The sequence below is a fragment of the Pelecanus crispus genome, chromosome 7, assembly GCF_030463565.1.
Source record: "Pelecanus crispus isolate bPelCri1 chromosome 7, bPelCri1.pri, whole genome shotgun sequence".
Lineage (NCBI taxonomy): Eukaryota > Metazoa > Chordata > Aves > Pelecaniformes > Pelecanidae > Pelecanus > Pelecanus crispus.
In genome coordinates, this window is record NC_134649.1 from 11,143,824 (window position 1) to 11,159,614 (window position 15,791).

The 15,791-nt window shown below is 38.6% G+C and overlaps 1 protein-coding gene across 2 annotated transcripts in view; it reads right to left on the bottom strand.

Moving 5' to 3' along the window:
* The window catches only part of ADAMTSL3 (ADAMTS like 3), a 188,917-nt gene that overhangs the window by 44,885 nt on the left and 128,241 nt on the right, over positions 1 to 15,791 (bottom strand). For both annotated transcript variants that reach the window (XM_075713979.1, XM_075713978.1), the window contains exons 10-15: positions 15,665 to 15,776; positions 12,828 to 12,966; positions 11,184 to 11,234; positions 6,800 to 7,004; positions 5,776 to 5,923; positions 4,262 to 4,346 (exon numbers count right to left, since the gene is read on the bottom strand). In XM_075713979.1, the coding sequence (XP_075570094.1) occupies positions 4,262 to 4,346; positions 5,776 to 5,923; positions 6,800 to 7,004; positions 11,184 to 11,234; positions 12,828 to 12,966; positions 15,665 to 15,776 (740 nt within the window). The remainder of the gene's footprint in view (positions 1 to 4,261; positions 4,347 to 5,775; positions 5,924 to 6,799; positions 7,005 to 11,183; positions 11,235 to 12,827; positions 12,967 to 15,664; positions 15,777 to 15,791) is intronic.

Consider the following 15,791-nt stretch of genomic DNA (forward strand, 5'->3'; position numbering starts at 1 on the left):
TAGCTATTAAAATCCTAAATTATAGAACTTTTCAAAGGATGACCATGTTAAAGTCACACTTTAAGTACCTTCAGCAGAAGCCAATGGAGACTGCTAATGCAAAATTAGAGCAAGGAACTGACTGGACAGTGATAGAGCTCCAGAGGTTGGCATTGCATCTGAATTTTGAGTTCAGGCAGATGATTTTTTTATTTTTATTTTTTAAGATATGCACAATCAAAACCTGTGACAGGTCATTAAAGCAAACTCCATCAGCCTCAGAAGTGATATATTTTTTACTCAGTGGCATTCACAGCACACATGTGGCAATGCTTTGGACACAATACATCCCTGAAGCAAATTCACTCTGCCTTTGATGGGCATACACTCAGAGTGATCTCCGGTCAGGATTAAGCATCAAAGCACTTGTATCATGATGCCTTGCAGATCATCAGGAATTTATAATGGAATGGATATGATGGTGGTAGCTGAGAATTTTCTGAGATCTTTAACTAAGTTTGTAGATGAGACTCCTGCTTAAAAAAAGGAAAAAGAATGGAAAAATGCAAATGCAAGCAGGCACAACTTTTCACAGTCAGCCTTTTTGTACAGTCATTCTTCCCAGTGCAATGTAGAAATCAAATGCTCCTATAATCATCCGCACAGGTATGTAGAAGTGCACGCTACAGATGCAGTGGAGAGTATGTCCATACTGCAGTGTTACCAGTCTAACACTAATGGAAATGTGCATTTGCCTGGCACACTCTGAAAAAGCCAGTGTAGGATGACCTGGAAAATGAAGCAGTGACCTAAACTACTGATCATAAAACTGGGACAGAACAGCCCAACCCAACCTAATCAAATCAGAACTGAAAACTTAACTCAGCGCAGCCTTCTGCAGCTTTCTAAAGACTTGGAGAACATGGTGTCTCTTAATATCTTTTTTTTTTTTTTTTCTTCATGCCTGCAGTTCTTGCTTTCAGTTAAGACAGGAAATGCCTAAATCCTGAAAAAAAAAAGGCTGCTCTTGTGATATTCCCAGTCCAACCCTACTGTGCCAAAGGGCCTGGATAAAAGTTTGCAGAAGCATCTAAAATGTTGGCTGCTTACTGGGGCAGAACTTCCATGATGCTGGCACCCTACCCCTCCCTGAAGCACCACCCTTGCCTGCTCTAAGCAGAGTTGCACTGTCAGGTTTTATCAACCTTGAGTGTAATGTGTTGGACAAAATCACCAGCCCATGTTCAGAGAAGCAGCTGTGAAGGATGTGTAATTCTCTGTCACCAGAGGCACGATGCGGACATTTCTGTGGAACTGACTCAAACGCAATGAGCAGCAACCTTTATGAGAGACACCACATCTCACATTCAGCGAGTGCATCTCCACAAACCTAGTGATTACTTTTTAGCTCAGATTGCTGGAAAAATATATCAGCTTTTGAAAACATTTTAGTTTTGTCCTAAACCATGACAGGGAAAGGCAGTTGAGGTGTCTATTTCTTTAACTTACGATTAATAAAAAGGATGCAAAAACCTTGCTGGAGCTTCTCTGCAAATCCCACTGTAACTAAGAAGGCTCGAGGGAAGAACGTTTAAAATAATGATTGGTATCAACTGTCATCACATTCCACAACTAAAAACTAAAAAGGTCAGACCTACATTTTTCTTGGCCTCACTTTAAGGGCAGTCATTTTTTATTTTGCTAATAATAAAAAAAAAAAGAAGCTTTTGAACATTCCCCCTCTATGTAAATTCAGGACACCAGCCGTGGTAGACCACAGCAGCAGAAGTATTTATCTTCCACAAGCTACTTTTGGCATATCCATCATTTGTGGGTTCTAAAACACAGCTGCATTTATTCTCTTATTCATTATCAACTAAAATATCACACAAAAGCATAGAAAGACAGTTGTAATAAAAGGATGGACTAGAAGTTGAGACTTCATATTGTGGTTTAAGTTTGGATGACAAGAGAATAATTAAAATTAAAAGTGATGGCATTTTACCAAGGAAATCATAAGCCTCCTGCTAAGTAGACGTGGGCTATGAGTTATCACTGTGCCATGTGTCAATTACAGAAAACAAAGTTAAACAGATCCAAAACAGAGGGAAATCTTGTCATAATTTACTCTGGGAGAATTAACAACCTATTGTTACAGTTTCTTTTTAAATCCTAAACCCTGACCCAAAAATCTCACTCCAGCTAAAAGACAGGAGCAGTTAGGGCATGAGATTCAAAGCATCTAGTGAGAAATTCCTCTGTTTGCAAGCCACTGTCCACATGACCAACAGGCAATCTGCAGAAAGGGATAAAGTCAGGAATCACTTATTTCTCATTTTTCCTTACCTGCCAGCTTCCTTAGAAGGATAAAGTAAGAGCAGGTGGCAGCAGAAGACAGGTAAAAAGAAACTAAAGGGGAATCTGGCTGCAGCATTACAGCTAGGAAACATTTCCCAGACTAGGAAAGCACAGCACCTCAGCATCCGTAAAGAGAAGGATGGCAGAGCAGAGTCATCAGCAAGAAGTGGCTGCTTTTAGACTTGGGTGAAGATGCTTCTGGAAAATGTGGAGGAAAGAGTCTCACGACAGGATTAGGGTCATGAATGAAAGATGAAGAAAATCTAGGTCTCCAGAGTAAGCAAAGAAGAAAAAAAAAAAAAATCCAGGAAGCTGCAAAAGCACACAGCTGTGACAGGACATGCGCTGAGAACTCAAACACATGGCTGCATTCACACTGTGAGGCTGCAGAGAAATACATCGGTCATATCTAGGAAGGCATGAATAACTACTTTCTTTGTAAGGACAAGGTACAAGGGAACCCATTACAATATTTCCGGCTCAGCTCTATTATATTCTAAATACACTCTGAACTAGCATGCTGTGTTCCTGCCAGTCCTCCCTGCTTGTTCTGTTAGACTGCTGCTGAAGAATCCTAAAAACCTAGAGACTACATTAGCTCACGGTTGCCACAGCATGATTTTGCAATGCTAGAGATCATTTTCTTTATAGCTTCATGCTGAATCCTCTTTAGAGGTGGCCTCATACACCTTCATTCTGATATGCTGACATTCAACAGGCACATTTGATTGCATCTCCCCCTTTGACAATCACACTTTATTTTTATATCTTTGCTACTACCCTGCCTGAATTCAGGGCCACCAGTTTGGAGAGTGAAATTACTGCTCACAGTAGGTTGACACTTGACTTGAGAGGCTAGAGCAGTGAAAATTTTAAAGTACAGTCACCATAACTATGCAAACACCTGTTTGGCAAGAGGTTTCTTCTGTGAGTCAGTGCAGGTGTAAAGATTTTATTACTCATGAACACACCTGTTGGTGCATGTGTGCCAAAAATCAGGAATAGCTAGATGGAGGAAGAAAACTAAGAAGTTATGGGGCACACTCCACTCTCAGAGCAATATAAATCCAAAGTAACTTCAGTAAGCTCATCTAAATTATTTCAAACTAACATTACTACAATGAGTGCAGAATTTGGCTAAGCACAACAGAATAATGTTCAAAATCTCTCATGAAAACGTTATAGAATGTTACTACTTTCTAGAAAGTTATATACTATATATTGAATATATTAGATACACATATGCATAAAATGTACACAGGGGATAAAGCAATTGTGTAGATGCCCTAACATACAAGGGACAAGAACAAGTGCAGCTGGATTTAAGTTATGCTTTCATCCCCAGGACTTAAGTGTTGCGAGGCTTACCCCCATCAGCTTTTAAGGGGACTCACAAAATCCAGATGTTATTTCAAACACACGCACACACACACACGTGTGAAATATCACAACTTATCCCCATAGATTCAGCTAAGCTCAGAAATCAGCAGATTTTTCTCACTTTCTTTATGCATTGGTCTCACCCCCCAAGGAAATCCTGGCAACCCGACAAAGTACCTCTTAATTTTTAATACAACCACTACATTCTGGAGGTGACAGCAGTGACTGGGATAAAACTGAATTTATTTAATTTACATCTGCTGAAATACTTCCACATGCATTAATTCGGGCTTAATTAGGCTAAATTAAGATCCCTTTGCATTGCTTGAATGATATAGGGACACTATAAAAGAGTAGCTCTGTGTCATCCAGAACAGGAGCTCCAGAAGCTAAGCTACTGAGATGTAAAATTAGGAACAGCTCACAACACAACTCATCTCCCAAAGAGGGCCAACTGTCAAAGCAAACTGCGTGGCAAGTCATTCCAGATGATCTGCAAAATATGACAGAAATGTTTCTTCACTGCAAAAGACAATGTACTTACGTTGGCTCTTCTGAGACTGTTCTGGTCTCTTCCATTTCATGTGCCTGTTTAAACCACGGCACTTTTGCTTCCACAGGATTTTTTTCTGGTAGAGAAAAAAAAACATTCAGTAATTCCTCCAAAATCAAAGCAATATGTAGATGTTAGCATTATTCACCTTAGCACTTCACACTTTACATTGCCTATTGATCTAATGCTTTTGAATAAAGATATACTGGATAATAAAACATAATTTACTAGAAAATTTCTTCATGATGTTTGAGCTCCATTCTGACACCTCTTTTTACTGAGAGGGTACTAGTAATCCAATTTCCATTCCTGTTTAATCTTTTACTTCCTTCCCACAACTTCCCCAAACGCAGGCAGTTTCAAGTAGATTGTAGCTTATATCTCAGTGTAATGGATTATCATCATAACTTAAGTTTATAGCTGAAAAAGAAGCCAAAGCATAGGAAATGTACATTGCTCTCCAGATAGACTGGCTTCATCAGGAAATTTTCACAGTAAATGGGTCTTTTTGCTCAGTTAGTCAGCTTTCCCAAAATTGGAAATTAATTTAAAAAACAACACTAGTTTCTTTTATCTGTCTATACATCCTACACTCCTGTGATGGTTTTACTGGGAGTAATGTAAGCCAATTGAGGATCTGTGCCTCCAAACTTAAGTAAAACCCCAGAAGAAGGTTCTTAAAATTTCAGTGCTAGTTTCTACTTCATGGTTTAACCCTGAATAGTTTTCTGCTTGAAGAATTCTCTAGAGTCTGAAAACATCCTGAAGAGAAACATAGGGTTGTCTACAGAGAGCTTTCACATTTTCGATGTAAATCTTTATGGTGAGTTGTGAAGGTCTGAAATACAGCCTTGTATATAAAAACTGAAAGAATGGGAGTAGCACCCACTAAAATTTTCTGGGCCCAGAGGGACAGAAATGAGCAAGGGACAAGATATACTAGTTTCCCCTCTCTTCTTTGCTTTTTCTTTTCACCTTCCCACCTACTGTTTTAAACCTTACCAACAATTTTAGAGAATATTTGTCAATTTACATCATTGTTACAGACCTTTTAAATATGCAGAAATAGAGAAAAGAGAAAGAATCCAGTTTGATGGTAACTTAATGAACTGATGAGGCCCGCTGAGAATGCTGACACATTTAATGAGATGCAAACGGACAAGATCCCAGGTGATACATATGGCGTATCATTCCCATTTCAAGTATTATTGAACAACTCCTCCTCCACATGTTGAACTCATTAATTCTGTTTTTTCCAATGTGTCCAGGCTGTATAGATTTAGTTAGCATGTTCACCTCATGACAGTCTGGCCATATTATCAGCAAAAAAATATCAGCAGGGCACTTTTCCTAGCACCGATAATTAAAATGCTTTTTTCTGCCAAGACTGAAATAAGTCCTAGTAAATTCCAGCTTCTGGCATTTCTGAAAAAGGTTACCAGGGGCTTTTAATTCTCTTAACAAAAATGTAAAACAATAACAGACCCAGACAAAATTCCAGTTACCTTTTGGCTTGTAACATGGTATTGGCACGATGCACTCTTCTTTTATGTGTAGTTTAAGTTGTGGATTGCAGCCACCAACATGCTGCCCACGGTGGTCAATACACAGCACTACTCGGTAACGCAAGCCTCGGCCACAGGTCACTGTGCACTGCAGGAGAAAATGCAACCATCTCATGCTGTTTCTTTTTTATTATATTTACAAATACTGTTAAAAAGCAAGTTAGAAGTACTGATGATGTGTTCACTAAAGTTTTTCCACAATCAATTGGGTATCAGAGACATATGAATTTGTCCTTGCATTGCTAGGTGAATAAAGAAAAGGTTGATGCTGGAAAAAATGTCTAAGTTTTGGGAACGCAAGTGATTTCTCGGGGTTCTGTAAAGCTTATCTGATTGGCAACAGTCTGAAACAGAGGTGGCTATGTAGTGAGAATACGCTCTCTCACAGTGGTCATTTTCAGTTAAAGCTGGGTCAGACGTGCTGCAAGAACAGTTTCTTCACTATATGTCAGTGATGTCATTTGGATGAACTAAGGAATTATAGAAGTGTTGAGCTATCTGACTGTATCAGATAGCTACAGCCAAGATAAGTTGGCTTTATGTTCTTGTTACTATAACGAAAGGTAAGAATGCTGGAAAATCACCCTTGCAGACATGTCAGCCCCTAGACAGACATGCCTTCAGCTATTACATGCAGTGAAATATTACATTTATCAAGAACTGAGAGACAAACGACCTGATTGCAAAGGGGCCTGACCTCTGGCTCTAATTTCTCCTCCGTGTAAAGCAGGAATTCAACAGGCATAAATAATTCTATATGCATTTTTCTCCATGCAGACATGTTAACATTTTGATTATCAGGCCAAATTACTTAGCGCAAACTTCTCCTAGTAAGTGCTATGAATTATATGCTTGCAGGGCTATATTTTTCTAATAGCCCCATGCTCACAAATATATGGTAACACAAGACTAGAGGCTTTCTTTAGAAAACAAGAATAAAGGTCCAGATTACTTTTCAACTTACTTGAGACCATTCCATTGCCACCCATTTAGGACAATCAAACAGATTGCAGGTTTGAATGACTTTGGGCTTAGGGGCATACATGCATTTCCATTCTTCCACTTGCAGTATCTCTCCATGAATGGTCTCCTCTACACACACAAAACTTCTCCTCTGAATACCACCTCCACAGGAAACTGAACATGCAGTCCAAGGATTATGTTCCCACCTGGAAAAAGAACTCACATATATTAAAAATAAGGCTAGTTTTTATTCCACTAACCTCTATTAAAAGTGTCAAATACTGAATCCAACCTTAGTGCCATTAAAACCCACTGATAGGTTGGCTACTGGATTCTTACCACACACTGAATATAAACAATACATTGAATTACAGAGCTACCTTGCATTATTCCAGGCTTAAATTCATGTGCAAAATGAGAAGAAACATCAAACTATAAATTTAAGTGCATTTCCCAAAATAACTGAAAATCTTATTCTCATACATGAGTTAAAGGTCCTAAATATACTAAGTTTGATTACTGGAATGATTTTACCTGCAAATAGTCTAAATCATCTAAATAGAATATTTTTCACAGTTAATTTACATGGTCACATATACTCTTATTACTATTGTCAGAGACCAAGAAGCAGATGTACCTGAGATTATAGGAACTCCAAAGACAAGGACAGATCTGGCTGTGCTGACTGAGAGTGTTACTACGCACAGTTGCTCATCACTGCCCACATCATGCAGATCACCCTTAAAAAAATTTGTTCATGAAAGAATTTGTATGGGTACTCTAATACTTGCTTTGCGTCAATCCAGCAATTTCATTTCAAAGTGTCTTCATCCATAAGGACTGTGAACAAACTAAATTGTGACAGGTACCATTTGGCTGGTCATCACGGCAGTTCTGCAAGAGTGTTCCACCCTCATTAAAATGCTGTTGAATGACTTTATATTCACATTTTCCAACTTGCTTCAAGCAACAGGCAGCTGCTCATCCATTTTAGCTGCTTCGGCTAACCCAGCTGATTTCCCCTGAAGCAGGGCAATGCACAGCTTAAGGAAAACTCACACAGCTCTGTCAACCAGCTCTGTCTAGGGTAGTAGCCTCCAACAGAGGGATGACAAACAACCCGCTGGGAGGGAATGTCTTCAAAATGGACATCTATCCATGAACTTAGACCTAACTACAATAAAGATGGAAATTGCTGCTCCATCTGAAGTGAGAATCACATGGAGGTTTTTAGGTTACAAACTCAGTTTCGTTTATCTCCTGGTCTTAGCATGAAAGTACATTTAAGCAATCACTTCTCAACAAAAACTAACTTCAATAATGTCCTGCTCCTGTCATATTTACAGATAACAAGCTTCTATCATAGCGTTTGTCTATAGGTTCCACTGACCCCCACGCAATTTTTCCTCACCCTTCACCTCCTATCTCTTGCTTGCTTTCCACCACCCACCCAAATCAAAGCTGAGCCCTGGGAAATGATTCAGTCCTGCAGCACATCTTATGGTTCATCAATGTCTTGTTAGTTTAAAATTTATTCCCATTACAACTGCAGGGGCTCAGAAAGGATCATGAAAAGAACTGTATCCATTATGAACAATGGAGTCAGCAAGTACTACAATATCCCACCAAAATCAAATCATCAAGAGTAACTTGGCTGTCATAAAGGAAGTCATAATCTCAGAGTAGATGAAGCAAAGGCATATAAATCAAAGGTAAATTTAAGTGATTACTACCTACTTTCTATGATATAGCAGGTAAATCAAGGACACTTCCTATTTTAAGCAATTGATTAAACTGCCTACAAAAACATATTACCCATGCCTAAGCTCAACAGAAGAATGAGTATGAAACACAGAGCAAGCCATGGAACATTACCCATAGAGTATATATACTCAAAAGCATTCAGAATAAAGCTGTATGATGAGGTACTGATATCATATCACAAGTACAAAATACATCTGAAAAGCAACAGTTACACTTCTCTTTGACTTAAATGAATAGCCAGCGTTAACTCATTTTCTTTAAAAAAAGTCAGGAACTAAAGAGCAATTAACTGTTCAATGAATTAGCAGCTCATGGATTTATATGTATAAGGCTCACTGTGCTATATGTAATACTAGCCTTGCAAGTGTTTATAGCATGAAGTTTTATAGTTGTTTTTCTTTATCTCATCAGTTTCGAACACACTCCAGATCCCACACTCCCATAAGCATTTTCAAGATGGAGTGAGGTCCATGGCTACTGGGGAGAAGGGGGGTCTTGGGCAAGCAGTCAAGGAGATACTTTCCAGAACCCACAGCTGTCAAGGGATCCTCAACAGTCCAACAAGTCTGAAATAAATGGAGGCATTCCAAAAGCTTTAAAAGAAAATTTTCATCCTGGGAAATTTTTCTATTTATTTCAAAAGAATTCTCCATCTGTAAAAATATTTCAGTGGGGCATTTACAACTTCAGCCACAGGAGAACTCTTTCAAGATCTTGCGGTGTGCACCATGACTTTCCCACAACTTCCTTGTGTGAATGGGAAAGTAGTGGTAAACGCCACAGGAGTGCAAAGCAGCCCTCCACATGGCCCTCGTGTTATGTAGGAGGTGTGACTGCTGGTCAAGGTGAAGGAGTCTGTACAGCTTTGCTCAAGCATATCTGTAGTACTTTGGTTTTCTGCCTGCTCTGCAAGAACAGTCTTGGGTTAGCATGTAAGAAACAGGTAAGAAAAGAAAAAGTAAAATGAAAGGGTGGAAGAAGCCCCAGCAGAACTGGCACAGACTAATGCCTTGCAGTTACTTGACAGGCAACAGCACAGGGAAAATACATCCTGCTACACTGAAGCAAGACTTGCATCTGCACTGGACCAGATTCACCTCATGATGCAGGCATACAAACTGGCTGTTTCAGCTGCCTTTTTTTTTTTTTTTTTTTTTTTTCAGAAATCCCAGCAAGAAAAGGTGGGTTTACTTCTTTGTTGCGTTTCTTTATGTGCTCTCCCAGCGGAACACAGCCTGTTTCCTCTCTCCTTCCTGCTGGCACCAACTCTGAGCCCTGCTTGGCCATCTGCTATCTTACAGTTCTTCCTCCTGAGCATCACCCAGGAAGACCATGATACCTTCTGACAGGACACACTGAGGTGTTGAAATGAGGTGGGCCTTTGTCTGTAGTTCTCAGTGTTTGAAATAAGAGAACTTGCCCACAGCTTTATCGCAGACATATTCTATCTCACCACAGCGTCATGCAAACATGCTGAGCACCGTAAAGCACAGAAAGGGGGATTAAATTTCTCCTCCAACTGGTCTCCAAGCCCTGAGTGGTTCAGAAGATGAAATACTCATATAAATAAATTGTGCTGATTTCCAGAGGAGATCTGAAGTACAAAGGAATTGGCAGAAGAAACGGAAGGGGAGAGACACAGAATATAATTATGGAACTTCACAGGATAAAGCTGTAGAGGAAAAAAATCTCAATCTATGTATGAAAGCCAAAGTACATCACAGGACAGCAGATCCACAAGAAGCGTAAATTGCTACAGAAATAAACTGTGACATTTATATCAGCTGTAATCAGTAGCTCCACTGAGCCGTGCAAGTCTATGATTTCATTCTTATTACTTCATATCTTTACTTCTTTAGAAAAATACACATTATTCATTTCATGACATAATAAAGCAGAGGTTCAACTCAGATAAATACGCATCTAACTCCATCAACTATAATTCTTTACATTAACAGTAAACCTGGCGCAATGCTTTTTAGTCCTAACATTCTTTACAAAACATCTAAGCCTTCCAGAGAAGTTTTACATTCTTGTGATTGATTCAGATTTAAAAAAAAAAAGGCAACAAACTGTGCTCTGATGACTTAATTTTGGACAAGAGATATTCAGATAATAGATATTCAGTATCTTTAAAGTGACATGTCAGCCTTGATGTTAATAGAGTGTAGGTCTAAAGAAGAGCGGAAGAATGAGACCTCTCAAGGGAAAAAGAATTTCTAGAGGTCTGTAAAACAGGAAGACCTGTTCTACAAAAGAATATATTCATTGCATACATCTTCAAAATAAAAACCATTCAAGACAAGAATTCATACATGCATTTTAAAGGAGATGCTATTCTCAGCTCTACAGCAGGAGAATGTTTAGGGGGACAACTTTATTCTAAAGTCTTCCACATTGGTATTTTCAAGAAGAGCATATTAACCTCCTACTGTTAAGCTAACCATCCAGAGCACACTGAAATAAATCACAAGCTTCAAAAACGTGTACAGGACTGTTATAAACTTGCTCTCCTGTACAGCAAAAAATCAGAAGATGTTCCATGACGTTAGTACTCAAATAGTATATTTGCAGTGAAAATTGTGCTAATGCTGACACATATGCTATCCTGATATACATACCGAGGAAGTGGCTGGAAGTGATCATAGGGCATGATTTCTTTAAATCCATCACTGTCAACAAAATAAATATTGCATCATTATTTCTCATGCCTGAGACTGTACATACTTTTACATGATCATGCTTAAAGTAAGCAATTACCAATGTGAAATGCGGGAATCTTACATTCATTACACATTACCCTTGTGACAAACAGTGACAAACAATGACTCGTATAATCTTACCTCATCTGCACGGATAGAGATCTATTCACCATACAGTTTCTCCACTTCATACCATCGAAAAATATTAAATGAGCAAGGCTTCAACAGAGAAACTTATTATCAGTGATCCTTTAGGTCTGTGCTACTTTATTAACAAGAAAATAGTTACATATTTACATATCTGTAACAAAGACCGCTGAGGAACATGAGTGGCAGTGAAATAAATGCATCACAGGATTAATCCTAGATAGGTCCTGACCAGTGCTTAGGACCTTTCTTGAGCTGTTTATTTGAACTGCACAGCATAGAACAGGCATAAAGCCTTACTTCCAATACAAAGGAATATGGTATTATATCCAGTAGTACTTCCCTTTCTCTGTCTGTATAAGCTAAAATTGCAAGGAAAAAGATAATTACGCCCTTTCTTTCCCCAGTTTTCCCATTCCAGCTTTGCAACATTTGGCACCCATTCCCATTAAGTATTACTGAAGTCTTACCACTCCACATAGTGCTCAACTCTCCAAGAAAAAGAACTTGAAAGTCTGCACATCTATAACTGTTAGAGGTCACTATCAACGATTATGTTCAACAGGAATGAAAGGAAATGGACAGTTTAGCTATAGGAAATGAAATCCATTGAGAGTGTTTCCTTTTCTTCTTGCATATAACTCTAGCTCAGCCAGCTGGCATATTAATGTGAGGTTCTGGGACTTGATACTGTGATGTTATTTTAAGATTCTTTAGCACAGCCAGGAAACCTCACCAGACAATCCAAAAGTTAGTTTGAAATACTGTAGTGCAATTCAATACAATTTATGTATACTATAGCCTTTATAATTTGGCAATAATATTCTGTGGTATTTGTACCACAAGTATATTTACTTTGAACAATTCTTTCTTAATTCATAGTTTGAAAAAAAAAAACAAACAACCCCCCCCAAAATTTAATAATTGTCAACTCCACAGTACAAATGAAGAATGAAACTTTTACAGTAGGCAGATGAATAAACCAAGTTAAACCATGTGCAAAACTTGTACACTGACTGAGAACTGGAGCTACTGTCTGTCTAATGAGAAATCCTGAATGGCAGCATCAATAAATCCAAAAGCAGGCAAACAATCTGTCCTCTTCACACAACGTCACAAAACCCTTGTACTAGTGCTGTACCACTCAGCAAAAGACGTAACGTAGAATTAGCCCTTGAAAAGACCAATTGATAATTTACAGTATCTCTGTATAAAGTGATGTCTCCTATTCTGCAACACTGAAGTAGTGCCATAAACCTATTGGCAGTGGTGCCAGACATCAGCCTTTAACACGTGCAATAATCGACCAAGATTAAGTGGCCTTAAAGATGAAAAGAACTGAAATTAAGTAAATACAATTGCCTTTTCCTTAGAAACTGACTATACCACACACTTAAATTTATTTGTCATACAAACCTAGAAGGGCAGGGATCCATATTGCATTCTTTTAGCTTGGGCTTTGGTTTCTTATTTTCTGGATAATAATGACAATAGTGGTCAGGAACAACACGCTTCAGACGAATATCCATGCATTCAGCTGAATTCAGCTGATAACCTAACGCAGAAGCAAAGTTAAATTTTGGTAATGGAGATAAATTAAAGCAGCCTTATTTCCTCCCCCCCCCAAAAAAAATAATGCACTGTCCATTGAGTTAATTTCCTGTGTTACTCTTCTTTGGTTTGCTTTTAAACAAGGAAACACCGCACAGGAACAGATCTTCATTTAAGGCATAATTTAACTATTATGTTAACCTATCTTAACACCACATGAGACTCTGGCATATTGTTCTAATAATATTCCAAGTATAAAAGTAAAAGCATATATATTTTTATGTGATGCAGGAATACATGTACCGGAGCAGCTCACCTGTCACAGAGGCAACCCTACAAAGTCATACGGTTCTACTACATGTTCCACAATTTATAACTGCCCTCCCCCAAGGAGGAGTTACCATGTATGTTAGAGAGGTATATTACATAGTCATGCATGTTAAAAAAATAAATACTTAAAACAGAAAGCCAGAGGAATTGAAGATGAGATCCAAAAACATTGCTAAGTTAAACTGTAGAAAACCAAGAAATAGTTTCAAGAACATTCCTAGTTGAAGAGCCAACAAAAGAAAACTTGAAGTAACTACTTGTTGAAAAAAAAAAAAATCTGTGTGGAGACTGGTTACAATAAGGGATCTGGGTTTTATAAACCACTGGGTTGCTTTTTTGGCTAAGAAAAAAAGACTCATTCAAAAGAGCTGACTTGGACTTAAACTGAGGAGAGGAGGAGGATGTTCTGGTATGTGCAAAGAAAAAAGTTTGAAACCACAAGAATTAAAATCCAAATAGAGTCAATAAACTAACAGCACAAGTCCCAGTGTCTACTGAAAATGCTAAGTATCATATATCAATGGCTTCACTTGTGTGTCTCTTGGCTGATTCAAAGTGTCATCATGCATGAGAGTGATAACCATAAAGAAGAACTAAGCGGTTCGAGTGCTCAAAGTACGTATGTTCCAGTTCTTGTAAGCACTGAAAGATAAACACATTTTTTAAACATTCTTGCTCATTCAAGCTTGACTATGCTTTCTGAGATGCCCATCACACTCCCCTTTCCCACACATGAAGATTAGAGAATTAAATGTAGAAGAAGCATCCAAGTGAGGAATGGTTATGCACTGATTCCAAGTCTCTGTTGCGAGGAACTTTTTCTTTTACTGGCAGTAAAAGATGCCAAACAAACAATCTGGATACTAAACCTGCTTTAAGATAACAGGTTAAAGCCAGGCAGCTGCAATACAACTTCCCTGCATGCCTCAGTAATATGCCATTCTTAACACTACTACTTTCATGGGTAAGCAAGTAGACTAGTTTCTGTGCTTCTTCAGTTACTGGCCTCTCCCAGGACTGCTATCAAGATTGTCAAGCCCTGTTGATAAAGATACCAGTTTCATATTATAGACATGCAGCTACAAAGTAGGGCATTGAAAGCCCTGGCTAATTTCAAAGAGATTGACATGTAGCTATAATTTTCAAACCATAACACCAGTCTGAATAAGGCTGGATTTGAGCCTATACCTTTGAAGGTAAATATGTCCCTTGAGTTATCCAGTGTTTACATGCAGTCCTCAGAAATAACTGTGATGTATTACAGTTCTTCCCTTGTCAGATAGGTTAGGGAAAAATTCATAAACACAGTGTGATGGAATCATCAGAGGATATGTATTGCCACTCACAGTTCCAGCAAGAATCACACTTCATGAGGCCAAGTATCTTGTAAGATACAGTAGTTTCCTGTGGGACTACATATTGTACACATATATTGTCTGCATTTTAGATTAAAGTGAGGTGCAAGTGCCAAAAAGGATGGTCCATCAAAAGGTCCCCAGACTCTGCTTGTGCTTTAAACTTCTTTCACTCTTTTTACTCATATCCCAAGTAACTATTTAAACCATATTTGTACTCTCCAAGAAAATCGCTACACCAGTATCACTAGTATCCCAGTCTGTTTTTCAGGTGGCCGGGGTAATGATAGCTGAACTGAAATAGCTATCTACAACATCAAACACTCCTCCTGCCATGAGGTCATGCTTTTTGCAGAACCAGACATGACAAGCAGTGGGCTGGGCTGGGCTGGATGAGCAGTAGCAGAGCTGAACTGCACTTCGTCTAACCATTGCATAAGCTGTAGCATTTAAACCAGGAGAGACACTACAGCACACTACCTGCTGCTCTAACAACCATCAGGACTAAGTGTCTAAGATCAGACAGCCAAAGGTATTGATAGCAGCTGTTCTTTGAATTCTATTTACTTATTCTGCTTTCTGTGTAACTAATTTCTAAACTAAGTGTTCTAAAGCTCTCCCTCATGTCTACTACTGTGGCCAGAAATACCTTCTTCCTTCATCGCTTGATTACCCTTATTTTAAAATCCCACTGTATTTCTTTGCTTACTTGCCCAAAATATACTTTATAAATTGTCATTTTCCACTTTGAATGTTGTATCTTTATTTCTTAGTCAGTTTTTACTCAGTCATTCCTTATGGAAGAACATGACTTCCAGTAACATAAGGTATAAAAAACCCGTATGCTCATACTAACTTAACCAACCAGCTTACCTGTTACTCTGTCATTTATTTTTCTGAAGAACCACCAGTGTACAAGGAAACACAAACACTTAATAAAAATGCAGAATGAAGGTTGTAAATCAGCCACTTTTAATCTTCAGCTGTAAACACTCCTGAAGAATTGCCATTACTTACCTCCTCCACACGTCACTGTGCAGGGGAAGAACTCTGTTTGTCTCCACTGATGACTGATGGGTTGATAGAAAAAGAACTGAACCACACTCTCTTTTGATCCAGAGTACCTAGTCTGAAGAAATTTCCA